This window comes from Alligator sinensis, unplaced genomic scaffold (assembly GCF_000455745.1).
Source record: "Alligator sinensis unplaced genomic scaffold, ASM45574v1 scaffold512_1, whole genome shotgun sequence".
In the NCBI taxonomy this organism is placed as follows: domain Eukaryota; kingdom Metazoa; phylum Chordata; order Crocodylia; family Alligatoridae; genus Alligator; species Alligator sinensis.
In genome coordinates, this window is record NW_005842063.1 from 818,583 (window position 1) to 832,822 (window position 14,240).

Here is a 14,240-nt window from a genome sequence, read left to right on the forward strand (position 1 = left end):
ATGTTTCCTTAGCTACTAAGCATTTCCTCTCAGAAAGAAACTTCAGAGGCCTCCTTGAAAGCAGCTCTGAACACAGCACAGGAGAAATCTGTTCCCGCCATCAAGATCTGTCAGTTGTTATGCAGCGTTCATGAGTCTTTCCCAGGTCTACAGCCAGTGATGCAGGAGCTGGGACATGTGGGTAAGAAATCTGCCCATACTCCTCTATACAGATATTTCCAGCTCACTTAGAAGTTTTGGAGAGTTAAAGCATGAAAGCCTTAACTGCTCTGAGATCATAGCATAGCACTGTTGTCTGCCCTGATTCCTTTCAAGAGCTGGAATTGGATTACTCACTGAGGTGTGCTTGGGGGTTCATGAATGTCACCTACTACTAGGAGCTGTACTCCAGGCATTGTTAGCAGGAAAAGAGCCTGGATGATCTGCTAACTTAGTGATTCATCCAGGATCTTGTTTGTGGTTTCTAGGTCTTGGACTTTGTTCAAGAAACAGTCAGGCCATTTATTCAGCTACCTGGCATCTCCACTAGTTTATTTTTCAAAATTTTTGCTCTTGTCACATGGAGTTTTCTTAGATGCCTGCATGAAATTGGATCCTCATAGGTCTGTTCTACATATATATTGACCATACCCTGGTATGAGTGGGTGCCTCATAGGCTGCCCCAAAGTAAAGCCATTGACCACCACAAGTCTTCTGTACAGAAAATGAAATTCTGTAACAGTGGCATGCAGAACTGGAACTCAAGCATGCTGGGCACGTGTGGAATAGGAACATGCACCCACCCACCCACATCCACGGTGACGCGCATCCTGGCTAAGACTTGAATGTGTGTAAGTGGTCACTCAGTCATGTTTGTTCTATGTTAAATTGGTGAGTGTTAGTTTAAAAGAAAACAGGAATCTCAAGCAGCGGTAGGTTTAGCTCATTCCTTCTGAAACCTGCTGTCCACTGAACAGATGCAGCATTTAATGGAATCGCACTCTGAGGAAGGTCTGTTTTTTGCACAGTTTGCTTCATATTCAAGAAGGGAAGAACCAAAGTTCTAAAAAAGCACGTTGAGATCCCATAGCACAGTGTTGTGGCAAACTGTGAATTCCACACTGGTTTTCCATGGCCACAAAATCATGAGACTGGTTACAGAGAAGAAACCAAATAACTATTTGTAGTTTGATTTCTTTCCACAAACATGTTTCTGATGGGGCTTTCCTGCGGGCTCTAGTCCTGTGTTAATTTTCCATTTCCTGCCTTTCAAAATTCTAGTGTTATAGGCACTTCAAAAATTGTTAGACTTTCTAGGCAATGGACATAAATGGGTGATTAAGTTCTACTGTAGCTCTACCCAGAAGAGTGTGAAGAATCCTAGTGTCCTCTTTGAAACTGGCTATGTTTGGGGAAAAAAATCCTGAACTATTTTCTGTTTTCATAAAAGGATCCACATTCACTCAATGCTACTTAATCTTTTGAGCTGAAAGAGCATTACACTATCTCAGGCCCCAAGCTTGCCAACAGTCAAGTGGTAACTTTACTCACTTGAGTTAGGGACAGGCATTCAGAAGCAGCTCCTGTTCTCTTTGTGCCTAAATGAGAGCTGAGTTTCTTTGAATATCGAGCTAGTGCTGGCACACTTCAGCTTCTATAGATGCTGGTGTTTTAACTGGAAAAAATGTATTCTCCTTTATTCTAATTCTGCACTTCTTGCACCTTCCCTCGTCATTGCCACCTGTGAACGTGACTTTGATGTGCTGCTGCTTTGACGGGACAGTGCGTTTTGCACCAGTCTGTACCGTATTCATCCCATTCACCCCCGAGTAGAAAAGTGCAGGATCAGGTGCTCTGAGGAGTGCTCAGGAGGCAGGTGGTGATGAAGGCGAGTGCTCAAAATGGTCAGTCAGCACTGAAATGGGAGTTGCTTTCCACACAGGGCTCCTGACGGAGAGAAGCGGGGAGAAACCTGGGATCAGGAAGTGGAAGGTGAACAGTGAATCGCAGATTGAAGCCATGGACAAAGAGGAGGAGAAGGCTGGGGGTGCAGGTCCCAAGGAACGAGAGGAAACCCATGAGAGTGCTTCCTCCAAGAAGAGCTTTGTCTGCAAAGCCTGTGACAAGAGTTTCCACTTCTACTGCCGTCTGAAGGTGCACATGAAGCGGTGTCGCCTGGCCAAAGGAAAGCAGGTGCAGTGCAAGGAGTGCAATGAGGTCACGAGCACCAAGAAGGAGCTAGAAAAGCACCAGCTGGAGGTGCACGGAGTTGCAGGGCCGGCCAAAAAGAAAAAGAAGAGACTCCCAGTGACATGTGACATCTGTGGAAGAGAGTTTGCTCATGCCTCAGGTGGGCTTCGTAACCCCAGAGCTGGGAGAGGTTCATGTGGCACAAGGAGTGAGGTGCTCCTTGCTGTTCTAGACCTGAGCCTAGTTACCAGGGTGATGGCCACGTGAACAGCACGTTAACTAGACAACCTGAAACTGGGGCCTCCTTCCTGGCTCTGATGATAGTTCTTAGAAGCCTTTGAAATGGCACTGTGTCCTAAGGAACGTGATTCAGACCATTTCACTGCTCCACTGTCCCAGTGTCTTATAGCTGATTTCTTTTAGAATTGCTTTTCCAGTGTTACATGTGGCTTATCAAGGAACAGTGGGGCTTCTGGTTACTTAAAAGGTGTCTAAAAGCAAATGTAGGGGCATGTGCCTGTTCTGGTTCTTCAGCTGATTTCAGGGGTATTGATAATGATGCTTCTCTGTGCCTGATGTTTCTTTACCTCCACCACCTCATCCCCCTGCTCTCACTGTGGAGGGTGGAGAAGTACTACTTTAGCAGGGTAGAGGGAGCTTATGGCTATGTCATTCTTTCCTGTCTGAGTAAGTGGCACGTTGGTTGTGATCCGGGAGCCCTGGCTGTTAGGACGATGACTTCTCCCGACTCAGTCAAGCTGTGTCACTTGGTAACTAGCATTAGGGCTGGGGAAAGGACCTGGACAGCACCTTTCTGCTGGGCATTAACTGCTTCCATTGGTCTCCTGCTCCCCAGGAATGCAGTACCACAAACTTACCGAACACTTTGATGAGAAGCCCTTCTCTTGCGATGAGTGCGGTGCCAAGTTTGCTGCTAACTCGACGCTGAAGAACCACATGCGGCTGCACACAGGGGACCGCCCCTTCATGTGCAAGCACTGCCTCATGACCTTCATGCAAGCCTCCGCCCTTGCCTATCACACCAAGAAGAAGCACTCCGAGGGTAAGCCTGTCAGAAGTGTTGGGGTCCTGACTGCGCACCGGGGTCCTTGTCCTCCCGTGAGCGATTGGAGGAAGCATAGGGCCAAGTTGTGAAGGCACAGCGCTGTGCTACAGCCATGGAGTGGGGCTAATGCTATCAGTGTTCATCTGCCTGGGCAGGGTTACAACTTAATCCATCCACTCCTGGGAATACCTCCATTTTTCCACTGCTTTTTTGACTGATTGACTGCTTCTTCTGCCTCTCTTAATGGGCTTTCATCTGCTTTTGTCCTGTCCATAGCTGGCATCTATTGCTGTCTCTACCTCCCTCTCTAGCCTTGTTCAATCGCATCGTTTCACCTCTCCCCAGACTAGAGGTCATTAGTGATCCCACCCCACCTCTCTGTAACTCAGCCCATCTCTGACATCTCCTTGCTATTGAGCTACCATCTTACTCACTTTCTCAGGCAGAGCTTCTCCTGCTTCCTTCTACTGCCTTCCTTCTTTGCCTCTCTTGACAAAACTATTGTCCTTCCTATCTTCTGGGATCGCAGGCTTCATCTCTTGTCTCTGCTCCCTTTCCCTCTCCCTGATACTTGGTCTGTTGCTGAATGCTACTGTCCTCCTCTACTGGTGAATTGGACTCTCAGTCCCTACTGCTGAACTCGTCTGTCTCTGCCTGGATTACAGTCTGGCTTCACTGGTTTTTGCCCCTGCCCTGATCTAATATGCCCCAAGTGCTGTTGCTAAACTCCCCTTCATCTCTAACCTTGACCTTTATTTGCTAGCATCCTGTTATCAGCTGCCTTGGGTGCAAGCTTAGTCCTTGCCTCCAACACGATACATAGTCATTCCTTTCCTTCTCCTCCCAGCCACCCACCCCATTCCTAACCCTCCTCAGTCCCTGTCTCTTCTCTGCGCTGTACATCCCAGTGCTCTGCCTGGCTGGCCTGCCTCCCCAGCGCCCTCTCAACTTTCATTCTCGCTGCTTCAAGCAACCAGCCTCCCTTCTTCTTAGCATTTGAATAGTTGGGAAATGAGAAATTTTCCTCCCAAAAACCAGTGATGAAAACTTGAAAAAGAAATGTAAAAATATGTACATTTTGGATTTGAAAAAGCAAACCAGTTTCTGTTTTTGTTGGATTGGTTTTGAATTTGTGATTTTTTTTTCTTTCCTCTCCCTTTGGAACTCCCTTTCTTCTTTCTCCCCACTAAAAAGGTGTTAAAATGTAAAAAGGGAGGTAAGTGCAGCAAAGCCCCAAAATAAAAGCCCCTGTCCCCCCCCCCTCCTTTTTTTTTTGTTTTTGAAAAATGTAATATCTTGAGTGGATATCTGTGGGTGATATCTTTTGTTGGACCAGCTGCATGGTTCAGATAGACTTAGATAAGCTTTCAAATACAGTGCATTCTCAGGCCTGTAAAAAATATCACCCCAAAAGATCAAAGTTTCTTACATGTTTCCTTGACTGCCAGCCTGGACTAGTGTGTTCTCTTTGTAGTTTTGCACTAATTTTCTATTTCCATAAAGGGATCTACATTCACTCATCACTACTTTATCTCTGGAACTGCAAAGGCATTATAGTACCTAAGACATCACTCCAATACTACCATGAAAGGTTTTGTTTCATTTTGGATTTTCCACTGGAATAATTTGCACAAGTAATTTAATTTTGACAGTATGCTTCACTTTCCATCTTCATTTCTTTTTAAAAATTCCAACTAGCTCTATGCCTCAGTGCCACATTTGTCCTCTGCCACTGGCTCCTTTTCTTTGTGAGCGACTCAGGAGCAAAGGATATGCCTGTGTTTGTAAAAAAAAAACATTGCAAACTTGTGGCATTGCATAGGGATGTTGTCAGAGCGATCATGTCTCTGAGCAGTTTGTTATGGATGTATTTGAGTGTGCTTGTATTGGAGCACTCTATATTTATAATCCCAGAACTAATATTGAGTACACAAATTTTGTGGTTTTGATGCCATCGCTTTTGATCCTTAGAAGCTTGTATTATGAGTTGTTGGTCCCTTGAAACCTTGCCTGTTTCATAATCTCCTGCTTCTTCCCAAAGAATTGAGCTGCATTCCCAGAAATCCTGTCCCCTGGGTCAGTGCAAGCTGCAGAGGCTCTAGCCTGCTGTATTGGATCTCCCTGCAGGGAAGATGTATGCCTGCCAATACTGTGACGCAGTGTTTGCACAGTCCATTGAGCTGTCTCGCCATGTGAGGACTCACACTGGAGATAAGCCGTATGTCTGCAGGGAGTGTGGGAAAGGATTCAGACAGGCCAATGGGCTCTCCATCCACCTACGAACCTTCCACAGTGAGTACCAGAGCCCTGCTCTAGTTCAAATGGGGCTTTCCCCTGGGACTTACCAGAGCTCCTTAGAAGGCAAAGGGCTGTCTGGGTGTGACTGCGAGGAGGTGAAGGGCAGTGCCAGACTGCAGCAGACTTCCCTCTGCTGTGGAAGGCATAGGGCTGCCCTCATAATCAGCCTGGATTATTTCTCACTGCAAGTGACAGGGAGGGAGAGTACATGGCACTTACCTGCAAAGATCCTAAAACTCAGATGTTTGCTCTTTGTCTAGAAATAACAAGCATTTCTTTCTCCGTTCTCCCTCCTACCTATTTGTGGTGCCTTTTCTCATACCTTTTCTATCTGCCTTTCTTTCTGTCCTCAACCCTGCCTTTCACCCCCTGCACTGTGGAGTCAGACATCGAAGACCCCTATGACTGCAAGAAGTGTCGGATGAGCTTTGCCACCTTGCAGGAGCATCGCAAACACATTCATGAGGTCCACTCCAGGGAATACCACCCCTGCCCTACCTGTGGTAAAGTCTTCAGTGCTCCATCCCTGCTGGAACGCCACATGGTGACCCACGTAGGAGGGAAGCCGTTCAGCTGTGAGATCTGTGACAAAGCCTATCAGGTGAGCTGGGCTTGGTGTACACTTTATCTCACCCTCCAAAGAACAGCATCACATGCCAGTTTGCAAAGAGGAGGTCCTTTATCGGCACAAGTGAATATGGAAGTAACTGCACTGCCAAGGGAAGAAGTTTGCTGATTTGCTCAGAGGAAGAATAATTGTGCAATGAGAAGATAGGCCCACTAATATGAATCATTCGGTTCTGAAACTGTCCTAACTCTAGAGGTATAGATCCTTTCCTGCCCTGAGCTCCCTAAAATCTGATGTTTCCCTTTAGCCTAACATTTCTAGCTTTCTTGGTTTCTGTTATAATAGAAGTGACATTTTGCAAATGAGATTCTCCATTTGGCTTGTGCAAGTGTGCATATGTTGGAGGGCCCTAAACCAAGTAGCAAGGCATGAAAAATCAGTCCAAAATGGGATCTGTGAAGAGGGGGATGAGAGAGCTAGCAGCACTCAGCTCTTTGGGTGTGCTGCTTTTGTAGAGATCATGTTCTCTATCAGCCTAGTTTAGGATGCTGCATGTCTGGCATAAATAAGTTAGAGTAATGAATATCAAGTATGCTACATAAAAGAGATGGGTTTGGATAGGGATGTTTATGGTAAGGTCTGATGCATCTTATAGCTGCTGGGTGCAGCCTCAGTTCCCATTTGTTTTAAGATGGCAACCTGTTACTGCCACTTTATCCCTCCAGGACAGCTTTTCCATTCTAAACATGATTTGATTTATATCTTCACAGCAACTGTCAGGGTTATGGTATCACAATCGGACCCATCACCCTGATGTCTTTGCAGCCCAGAATCACCGCTCATCCAAATTCTCATCGCTGCAGTGCAGCTCCTGTGACAAAACCTTCTCCAGCACGACTGCCCACAGAAAACATGTCAAGACAGAGCATGCAGGTGAGAAGTCCCCCGCCTCCTCTGGGGAAAAAGTGCTGAGGTGAGAGAGATAAGATATGGGAATAGTTCTCACTTGATGAAACAAAGCCCCATGGATTCCTGAGACCACAGCAAACTCATTGTGACCCCTCAGAAGAGTCCTCTCCAACAAGTGTCCTCTCTGTTTTGTCACGGCTAGCTCTGCTGGTTCATGAACTGCTTCTGCAGGTGGTGCTGTAATCAGACACGTTCTTGCTGAGTTCTTGACATTTATTTCCCTTAGTGTGGGTCTGTGTCCAGGTGCCTGGGCTCAGAGCAGTGATGTAGCTTGTCTGTGCTCCTTTCCCTGGTCTCATTTTCAGATATGAAGTTCCACGAGTGTGAGAAATGCAAGGAGCTGTTCCCCACGCTGGCTCTCCTGCAGGTCCACGTCAAGTGCAGGCATTCAGGTCAGTTCCTTGTTGTCTTGATGTGCCCTCCTGGCTCTGGGCCAGCCTTGACAGTTGAGGCCTCTGGTGCATCTCACTGGCAGTGATGCTTCTTTCATGTTTCTTTAGGGTCACAGCCATTTTGCTGTTTGTACTGTTCAGCCTCCTTCCGCTTCCCAGGGGCCTTGCAGCAGCACGTCACTGCTGAGCACTTCAAGCAGACAGAGAGCACTTTTACTTGTGGACTGTGTGGAGAGCTCTTCCCCACTCAGGAGCAGCTGGAAGGTCACTACAGAGCTGAGCATCCCAACGTGGTGTTTGCAGAAGCTCAGGCCACCACCACGCAGATTGTGCAGGTAACTGACTGCTCCAGGGGTGGCTGATAACAGGGGTGCTGGGGTAACTTCATGTAGGGGCAGCTGTAGTAAGACTCCAGAGTTGGGGTGCTTATCCACTGCCATGACATTCCATCCTTCTCCCATCTCTCTATCCTCCCAGCCCTGTTCTTTGCACCAGTTGGCATCCCCGCCTTCCCTTTTTCCACTCTGTGGTTCTACCTTCCCTTCAAACTCTACTTTGAGGGAGTATAATAAGACCCATGTCTGACAAGCTCTTAGGTTGCCTCTGAATCCAAGGATGGTGGCACTTAACTAGACTTTTAGATACTCAGTGCACAAGGGCAGTGGGGGGTCACGGGAAGAAGGAGCCTTGACTGGATGTTAGTTCCTTAACCCCAGTCTGGGTTAGTTCGGGGGTGAAAAGTTGAGGCTTCCTTTTGGGTGCCCTGGTGAACAGACATTCTCCCAGTTCCTGATGCACACCCCTTATATACCTATTGGCTGCCATCAGATCACCCCTGAGCCTGCACTTCTCCAGGCTGAAGAGTCCCATGCCTCTCAGCCTCTCATAAGGTCGGTTCTCTTGACCTCTGATTATGTGCATGGCTCTCTTCTGGACTCTCAAGTTTCTCCACATCCTTTGCTCTTGGAGACTGGAGGAGGAAGGGCTGGCAGGAGTTGCAGAGCAAGCTGGTCACTCTTGGAAGGCTCTGCTAGAATCCAGAGGACTTCCCTGTCTAGATTATAACTATTTTGCAGAAAGCCAGATTTTAGGGCTGGAGTAGCAGACCCTCTCCCTCTCCCTCTCCCTCTCTCTCTCTCTCTCTCTCTCTCTCTCTAATACTGCAGCTATCAGTAGAAAATAACTGTTTGGACGTGGGAGCCCAACATGCAAGATTCCCTGGGCTGATGATCCGCTAGTGTGTAATCACCGCGTCTTTATAATCTAAGACTACTTATGGTGCTAAATTATAGCAATTTTGTGAAGAGAAATATTTAAATTGCTTTTCTGTCTTCTCTTTTGCATCACTGGTGCCTGCAACTCAGAGCTTCCCATTAGGGCTCACGCCTATTGCAATTGCACTCCTCAGGTGTGAAAGTAAACGCTGTCACAGGAGTGTGGGCTGGGGACACTTCAGCGGAAAACGTGCTGCAAACATCTCCTTAACTCTTGAGTTGTCTCCCATGCAGGTTATTCAGACAGCAGAACAAGGAGCAGAAGGAGAGCATGTGATCACCTTGGATGAGGCCGAGCTTGCTGGATCCCAGGTCTTTGTGACGTTGCCAGATTCCCAAGCTAGCCAAGGTGGCTCGGAGCTCGTGGCAGTGACTATGGAGGATCTGTTTGATGACAAAGTCACTCTGATTTGTGAAGAAACAAAATGAGGTAGCCTGGAGCACCTGTGTGATGCATCCAGAATTGCTTGGCCACCTCCCCAGCCATTACCATCCATGTGTACCACTTGGGCCATGAGATGCAGACTTATTCCAGGAAACTACTGGGATTTGTGACACTGGCAAAAGAAGTGAGGGGCTGCAAGCACAGCAATCCCAAGAATATGGGAGATCAGCAGTGGGAACTCTTTGGGAGTCATGGAGCCAGGGTGGCTTCTTTTCCTAGCACGAGTGGTGGGCAGCAGCTGGTGCTTCTGAATGATCTGGGCCACATGTCCTCTCCAGCCCCAGGAAAACAGCTTGTGCAAGAGAAAAGGAAATAAATGACGCACAGCCAAGCAAAGGCCTAGCAAGGGCAGAGCTGGGGAGAGACTGGGGAAATTCCAGGGGCAGGAGAGGCAGGGAATCATACACAGAATCAGAGGTGTTGGTGTAGGGCAGCAGAGCGAGGAATAGATGAACATTTGTCCAGAAGGAAGTCACCATGAAGGTGATCTAAGCTGCGCTGCAATGAGGAGGACAGATGCCCCTGGAGGAGGCGCAGCATGAAAAGGCTGGGCACAAGCTGGGCGAATGCTTGCAGGACCGTGGACAGTGTGAGTCTGGGCGGTTTCAGCCATGCCATGTTCTGCTCCCTCCCAGATGGTTACATTTCTCCTTAGTTCCTCTAGAAAATATGGCCAAAGCAGGGCCTTCTTGGCCTCCACTCCAGCAAAAACTTAAAATGGGTCTGTCAACCTGGCAAAGGGAAAGCCAAAACTTAATCATGAGAAGCGAAACAAGCCTCCAGGCCACCTGGGGATGGCAACTGGTGGCGGTGGATGGGTGGGGGCTCTGGACCAAGCAGGTAGAACAAATCATTGTTCACAGTGACAGGCTGTGGAGAGGCCTCCCGTTGCATGTGTATATAAGCTGTCTCTGCTGTTGAGCAGGAGCCTGCTGTGCTGTCCTTCTGCCAACGTGGCAGGGACCCAGCTTCAATCTCTCCTATATCCCAAGGGCCAAACTCTTGCAAAATAGGGGAGGGAGGCAAAACCTGCAGTGTCTCAGCAAAAGGCCTTACCTCGGTGTCATAGAGCCTTCTTGGGAGAGTTGGCTGTTCACCTGCCCCATCGCTATCATCCCTCCAGGGGCGGGGGGCTTAAAACTGCCTGGAGCTTCTCTCCTTATAAAAATAGCATGGGGAGCTCCATGGCAGAGGCAAGGAAAACAACTTAGGGCAGTCCTGTGTGTGTGCAGCTGCCTTCATTAGTTTGTCTCCAGGATACATTAGCAGTTCCTGATGTCAGGAGACCCTAATCCTAACCAAATCACTGCCAAGGCTGTGAGCACGGGGCAGCTCTGGGGTCAGGCCCACATTTGGATGGTGACAGCTCGTATCCCCTTTGTGAGAGGACAAAAGCCCTAAGACTGCCTGCCTTCCCCTTTAGCTTGATGCAGAAGCTGTAGCATTAGAAGAAAGCATCTAGTCTGGGTATGGTGGCCCATCATTTCTTGAGTGCTTAATACCATTACCAGTGAGCTGGCACTAACGCAAGTCTTCCTGTCTGACACATAATGGCTGCCACCATTGCACACAGCCATTCCCCTTCCGGCTACCTTGCACAAAGCTCAGCCTGTCTGTGCCAGCCTGGTACAACACTTCCATTATAGGGCATTGGCCCCTTTAAGATTAAATTTCACAAAGCTTTTTTATCTGCAGTTTCCTAAAATATAATCTGATAATTAATGGTTTGCTGAATCCATTATGAAGTGCAATTAGATGGATGCAGGGTTCCTGCAGCTCCGAGGGAACTAGGAGCATTTATCTTCCTTTCCTTCATGCCAAAAGGTTGAACTCTGCCACTGCAATATTTACATACTGAGCAATGATCCCCACCGTCTCTCACAGACTGAGCCCCTGTGGTGAACAATGCCCATCTAATCACACTGCCCAGAGCCACATGAGTGCAGAAAATGAACAGCTTTCAGCTTGCCAGCAGCATCTTGTGCTAGCTGCTCCTGGCCACTAACCAGAGCCTGTTGTAGTCGAAGGGCCCAGCCACTTACTATGCTCCTTCTGCAGTGTGGAGGATAAAGCAAGCAGCCCGGACAGCGTGTTTTGCTGAGGGCAAAGGCGCAGGAGGACAGACATTCCTTACAGCGAGAGTCTGTGAGTAACAGCAAGTGTGTAATCTCCCTGCAGTGCGTTAGTGAGGTGCTCCCACCTCCATCTCTCCTGCACACACGCAGTCTCTCTCTAGGGTTTTGGGGAAAGAGCAAACAAGCTTCATGCATCGTTTAATCCCAGAATGGCCAGGAGATGGTGCTCACAGTCTTGAGAATTAGTTGCCATGGAAAAGTGTCTTGCTGAGGCTCCCCTTGGCCCTTTTGACATTGCAAGCAGACCCAGAAAGCACTGGGCCCTCCTGGGAATGGACCAGCTCCCTGTGGGCTAAAACACTGTCCTGGCAAGATTACGTGGCATGAACTTGGTTCAACAAAGCTTGAAGTCAGGGTTCCTCCACCCCTGCCAAGGGAAGGTCAAAATGTTAGTCCTCGCTGTCAGCCGCAGGGAAAAGGTCCACGAGCACCTATGCAGGAAAAAAAGAAATATCAGTGACACTACATAACATCAGATCAGTAAACCGGTCACAGAAGGGAGGCAGATTAAAAAAAAAAACAAGCTCAATGTCCAAACCTGAAGGAAGGAAAAGGTCTAATATACATTACTTAACTAGGGGAGTGTGTCTGAAGTGTTTTAGGGAGCTTCAAGGTGTAAATGTGCTCACAGAAAAATCTACGTGGAGTTCGCTCCTGGGAACAGCACAGGAGAAGCTAAGGTGAGTGCCCACCCTCCTGGATCCATCTTGACGTTCCTCCACAGCACCAGCGCCTGTGCCCTGTAAAATTGGGCATGATTCAGAAGGTGATTTGTGCCAAAGAACTGCCCTGCCAGTGTGTGCTGTGGCCTGCCATCTCCAGCTGTCTTCTTGAGATCCTAAGGCCCCTGAGCTCAGCGTGTTTCTCCCAGGGGGAAACCCTTTCCTCACTTTTTCTCTCCTCCCCGTTCAGGGCCTGGGCACTCTTTATGCTGCACAGCAGTCTCTCCTGCTCCATACGGCAGCAGGCTGAGCTGAGTTTTCACCTGAGCCCTTGTTAGTGTCGAGAATAGTTGGTGTCAATAAAAGGAAGTTATGGTGCTGACATCCTCTGCCTCCCCCCAGACTGTGAAAATGGCATTTCATTTTCCACCCTAATGTTGGAAAAACCAAGCATGTAAGAGCATGCTCCTGTGTTTGCATTTTATGAGCACCTTTGAGAGTGAGCCTTGAGCTGACGTACTGAAGCAAGCCCCGGTGAAGAGGCAGGACAGTGGGTTGTGCTCTATGGCTGAAAGTTGAGAGGAAATGAGCAATTTAGAAGGGATCACTGATGAACAGGACCAGTGTGTGGCTCGCACGTGCTCAGTGGGGTACTCCATCTCCCCTTGACTGGTGAGGCCATACAGCTGGAAAGCCTCCCATAGCCTTAGCTAACAAAGCTCCATCTTCCTCTGCAGGTTGTTGGATGCAGAGGTCCCCAGTCCAGTCTTTGCTGCAGACAGACTCAGAAGTGTCTTAGTACTTTTGCAGTGTGTGAGCAGAGGGGTAGATGTGTTGGGGTGAAAAGCCATGCTGGGAATTTGGATCAGTTTGTGATAGGTTGCCCCTTTTCAGAGTGCTCACTGCTGCAGGAGATAAGGACAGCAGTAATGATGAAGGGCTTGGCTGGATAGGAATGCACTTACTGGAAGTGAGTTACTGCAGAAAACCTGGCTCTGCCTACAGCCTTGGCTGTCACCTCCGTCTTCAGCATCAGTCAGGGGTCGCTCCGCAGAGGAGGCCTGCAGCAGCAGCAGCCCAGCGCAAGACCTGAATCAGGCTGCATATCTATCTCCTCTTGTACAGCTGCATCTCTCCGCTCTGCCACCAAACTCAACAGCTGAGTTCACCCAGACACACCAGCACACACGTGAAGGCTGTTGAGCATCCTCAGTTGATTCAAGCTCCTCACACCAGCTCCTGCACTGCTGAAACATGCAGGTCAGAGCCTGCAGCAATGTTTTAATGAGAAAGGCATTTTTCAGGGTGTCCCTCAGCCTGGAGGATGCGAGACATAAGCTGTTGATCACTGACGAGGTCTTATGATGCTGCATTGGTTTTCTCTTGTGAAATAAAGTCTTGAAGACGAAATGCGTAACTGGTGTGTGATGCAAACAGATCCCTTGGAAGCAAAAGGTGCTTGTCAGCAAACCAGTGTGCACCAGTACCCTCTGCCTTTTCCAGGCGTTGGGTAGAAATGGACAGTTATTTATGTCAGTGGTTCTCAACCGGGAGCAGTGTGGCACCCTGGGGGCATTGCAGTGGCAGCAGCCAGGTTAAAGCACCCCGTGTGCTCCCCTGCACGAGGGCTCTGAGTAGCCCCAGCAGATGGGTGGCGCTGCCCCATGCGGGCCCGTTCCCGGGGGGAGCTGAGCCAGGCAGGTCCTGCAGCACACGGCCGCTCCTGCCTGCTGCAGGGTGCTCAGAGCCTGGTGCGGGAACCTCCATGGCATGGCCCTGCCTGCACGGGCGTGCGGGCGGCACGGAGATGAGCGAGGTAGTGCTGGTGGCGGCTCCCATCGTCACACCATCACCAGTAGGTGCCGGGACGTGGCTGAGACTTGGTGTATTGATTTCTGTCCAGTCTCCAAAATATTGTGTGGGACCTGGGAGTGGACTTGCAGGTGCAGGGAGCCCGACCTGAGAGGGACCTGGAGAAGCTGCAGTGCCCCAAGGGGAGAGGGGAGCAGGCCCCTGCAGAGGCCCAGCCCAGCCGGATTGCTTCCCACACACCTCGCGGCTGCTCGGGCCGCTGAGTATCAAAGGTTTCCCGTGAGCTCTTCTGGAGGAGAAGCCCTCACACCTTTTGTAAAGGAAGGGGTCAGGCAAGCTGAATGGAGGGGACGCCCTTCACGCTCCGTCCCTGTGGCTGCTGCTGTCATCCAATTAAATGTCAATCTGACTCGAAATCCCGGCATCTCCTGACTTCAGGGATATGCTGTG

At 49.1% G+C, this 14,240-nt stretch overlaps 1 protein-coding gene across 1 annotated transcript in view; it reads left to right on the forward strand.

The window, feature by feature from the left end:
• The window catches only part of ZBTB40 (zinc finger and BTB domain containing 40), a 33,852-nt gene extending 20,473 nt beyond the window's left edge, over window positions 1–13,379 (forward strand). Inside the window, exons 9-17 of the mRNA XM_006023233.2 lie at window positions 13–181; window positions 1,922–2,329; window positions 3,026–3,232; window positions 5,363–5,527; window positions 5,920–6,134; window positions 6,872–7,034; window positions 7,376–7,462; window positions 7,571–7,797; window positions 8,971–13,379. Of these exons, the coding sequence (XP_006023295.1) occupies window positions 13–181; window positions 1,922–2,329; window positions 3,026–3,232; window positions 5,363–5,527; window positions 5,920–6,134; window positions 6,872–7,034; window positions 7,376–7,462; window positions 7,571–7,797; window positions 8,971–9,165 (1,836 nt within the window). The 3' untranslated portion in view covers window positions 9,166–13,379. The remainder of the gene's footprint in view (window positions 1–12; window positions 182–1,921; window positions 2,330–3,025; window positions 3,233–5,362; window positions 5,528–5,919; window positions 6,135–6,871; window positions 7,035–7,375; window positions 7,463–7,570; window positions 7,798–8,970) is intronic.
• The last annotated feature ends 861 nt before the right edge of the window (window positions 13,380–14,240 follow it).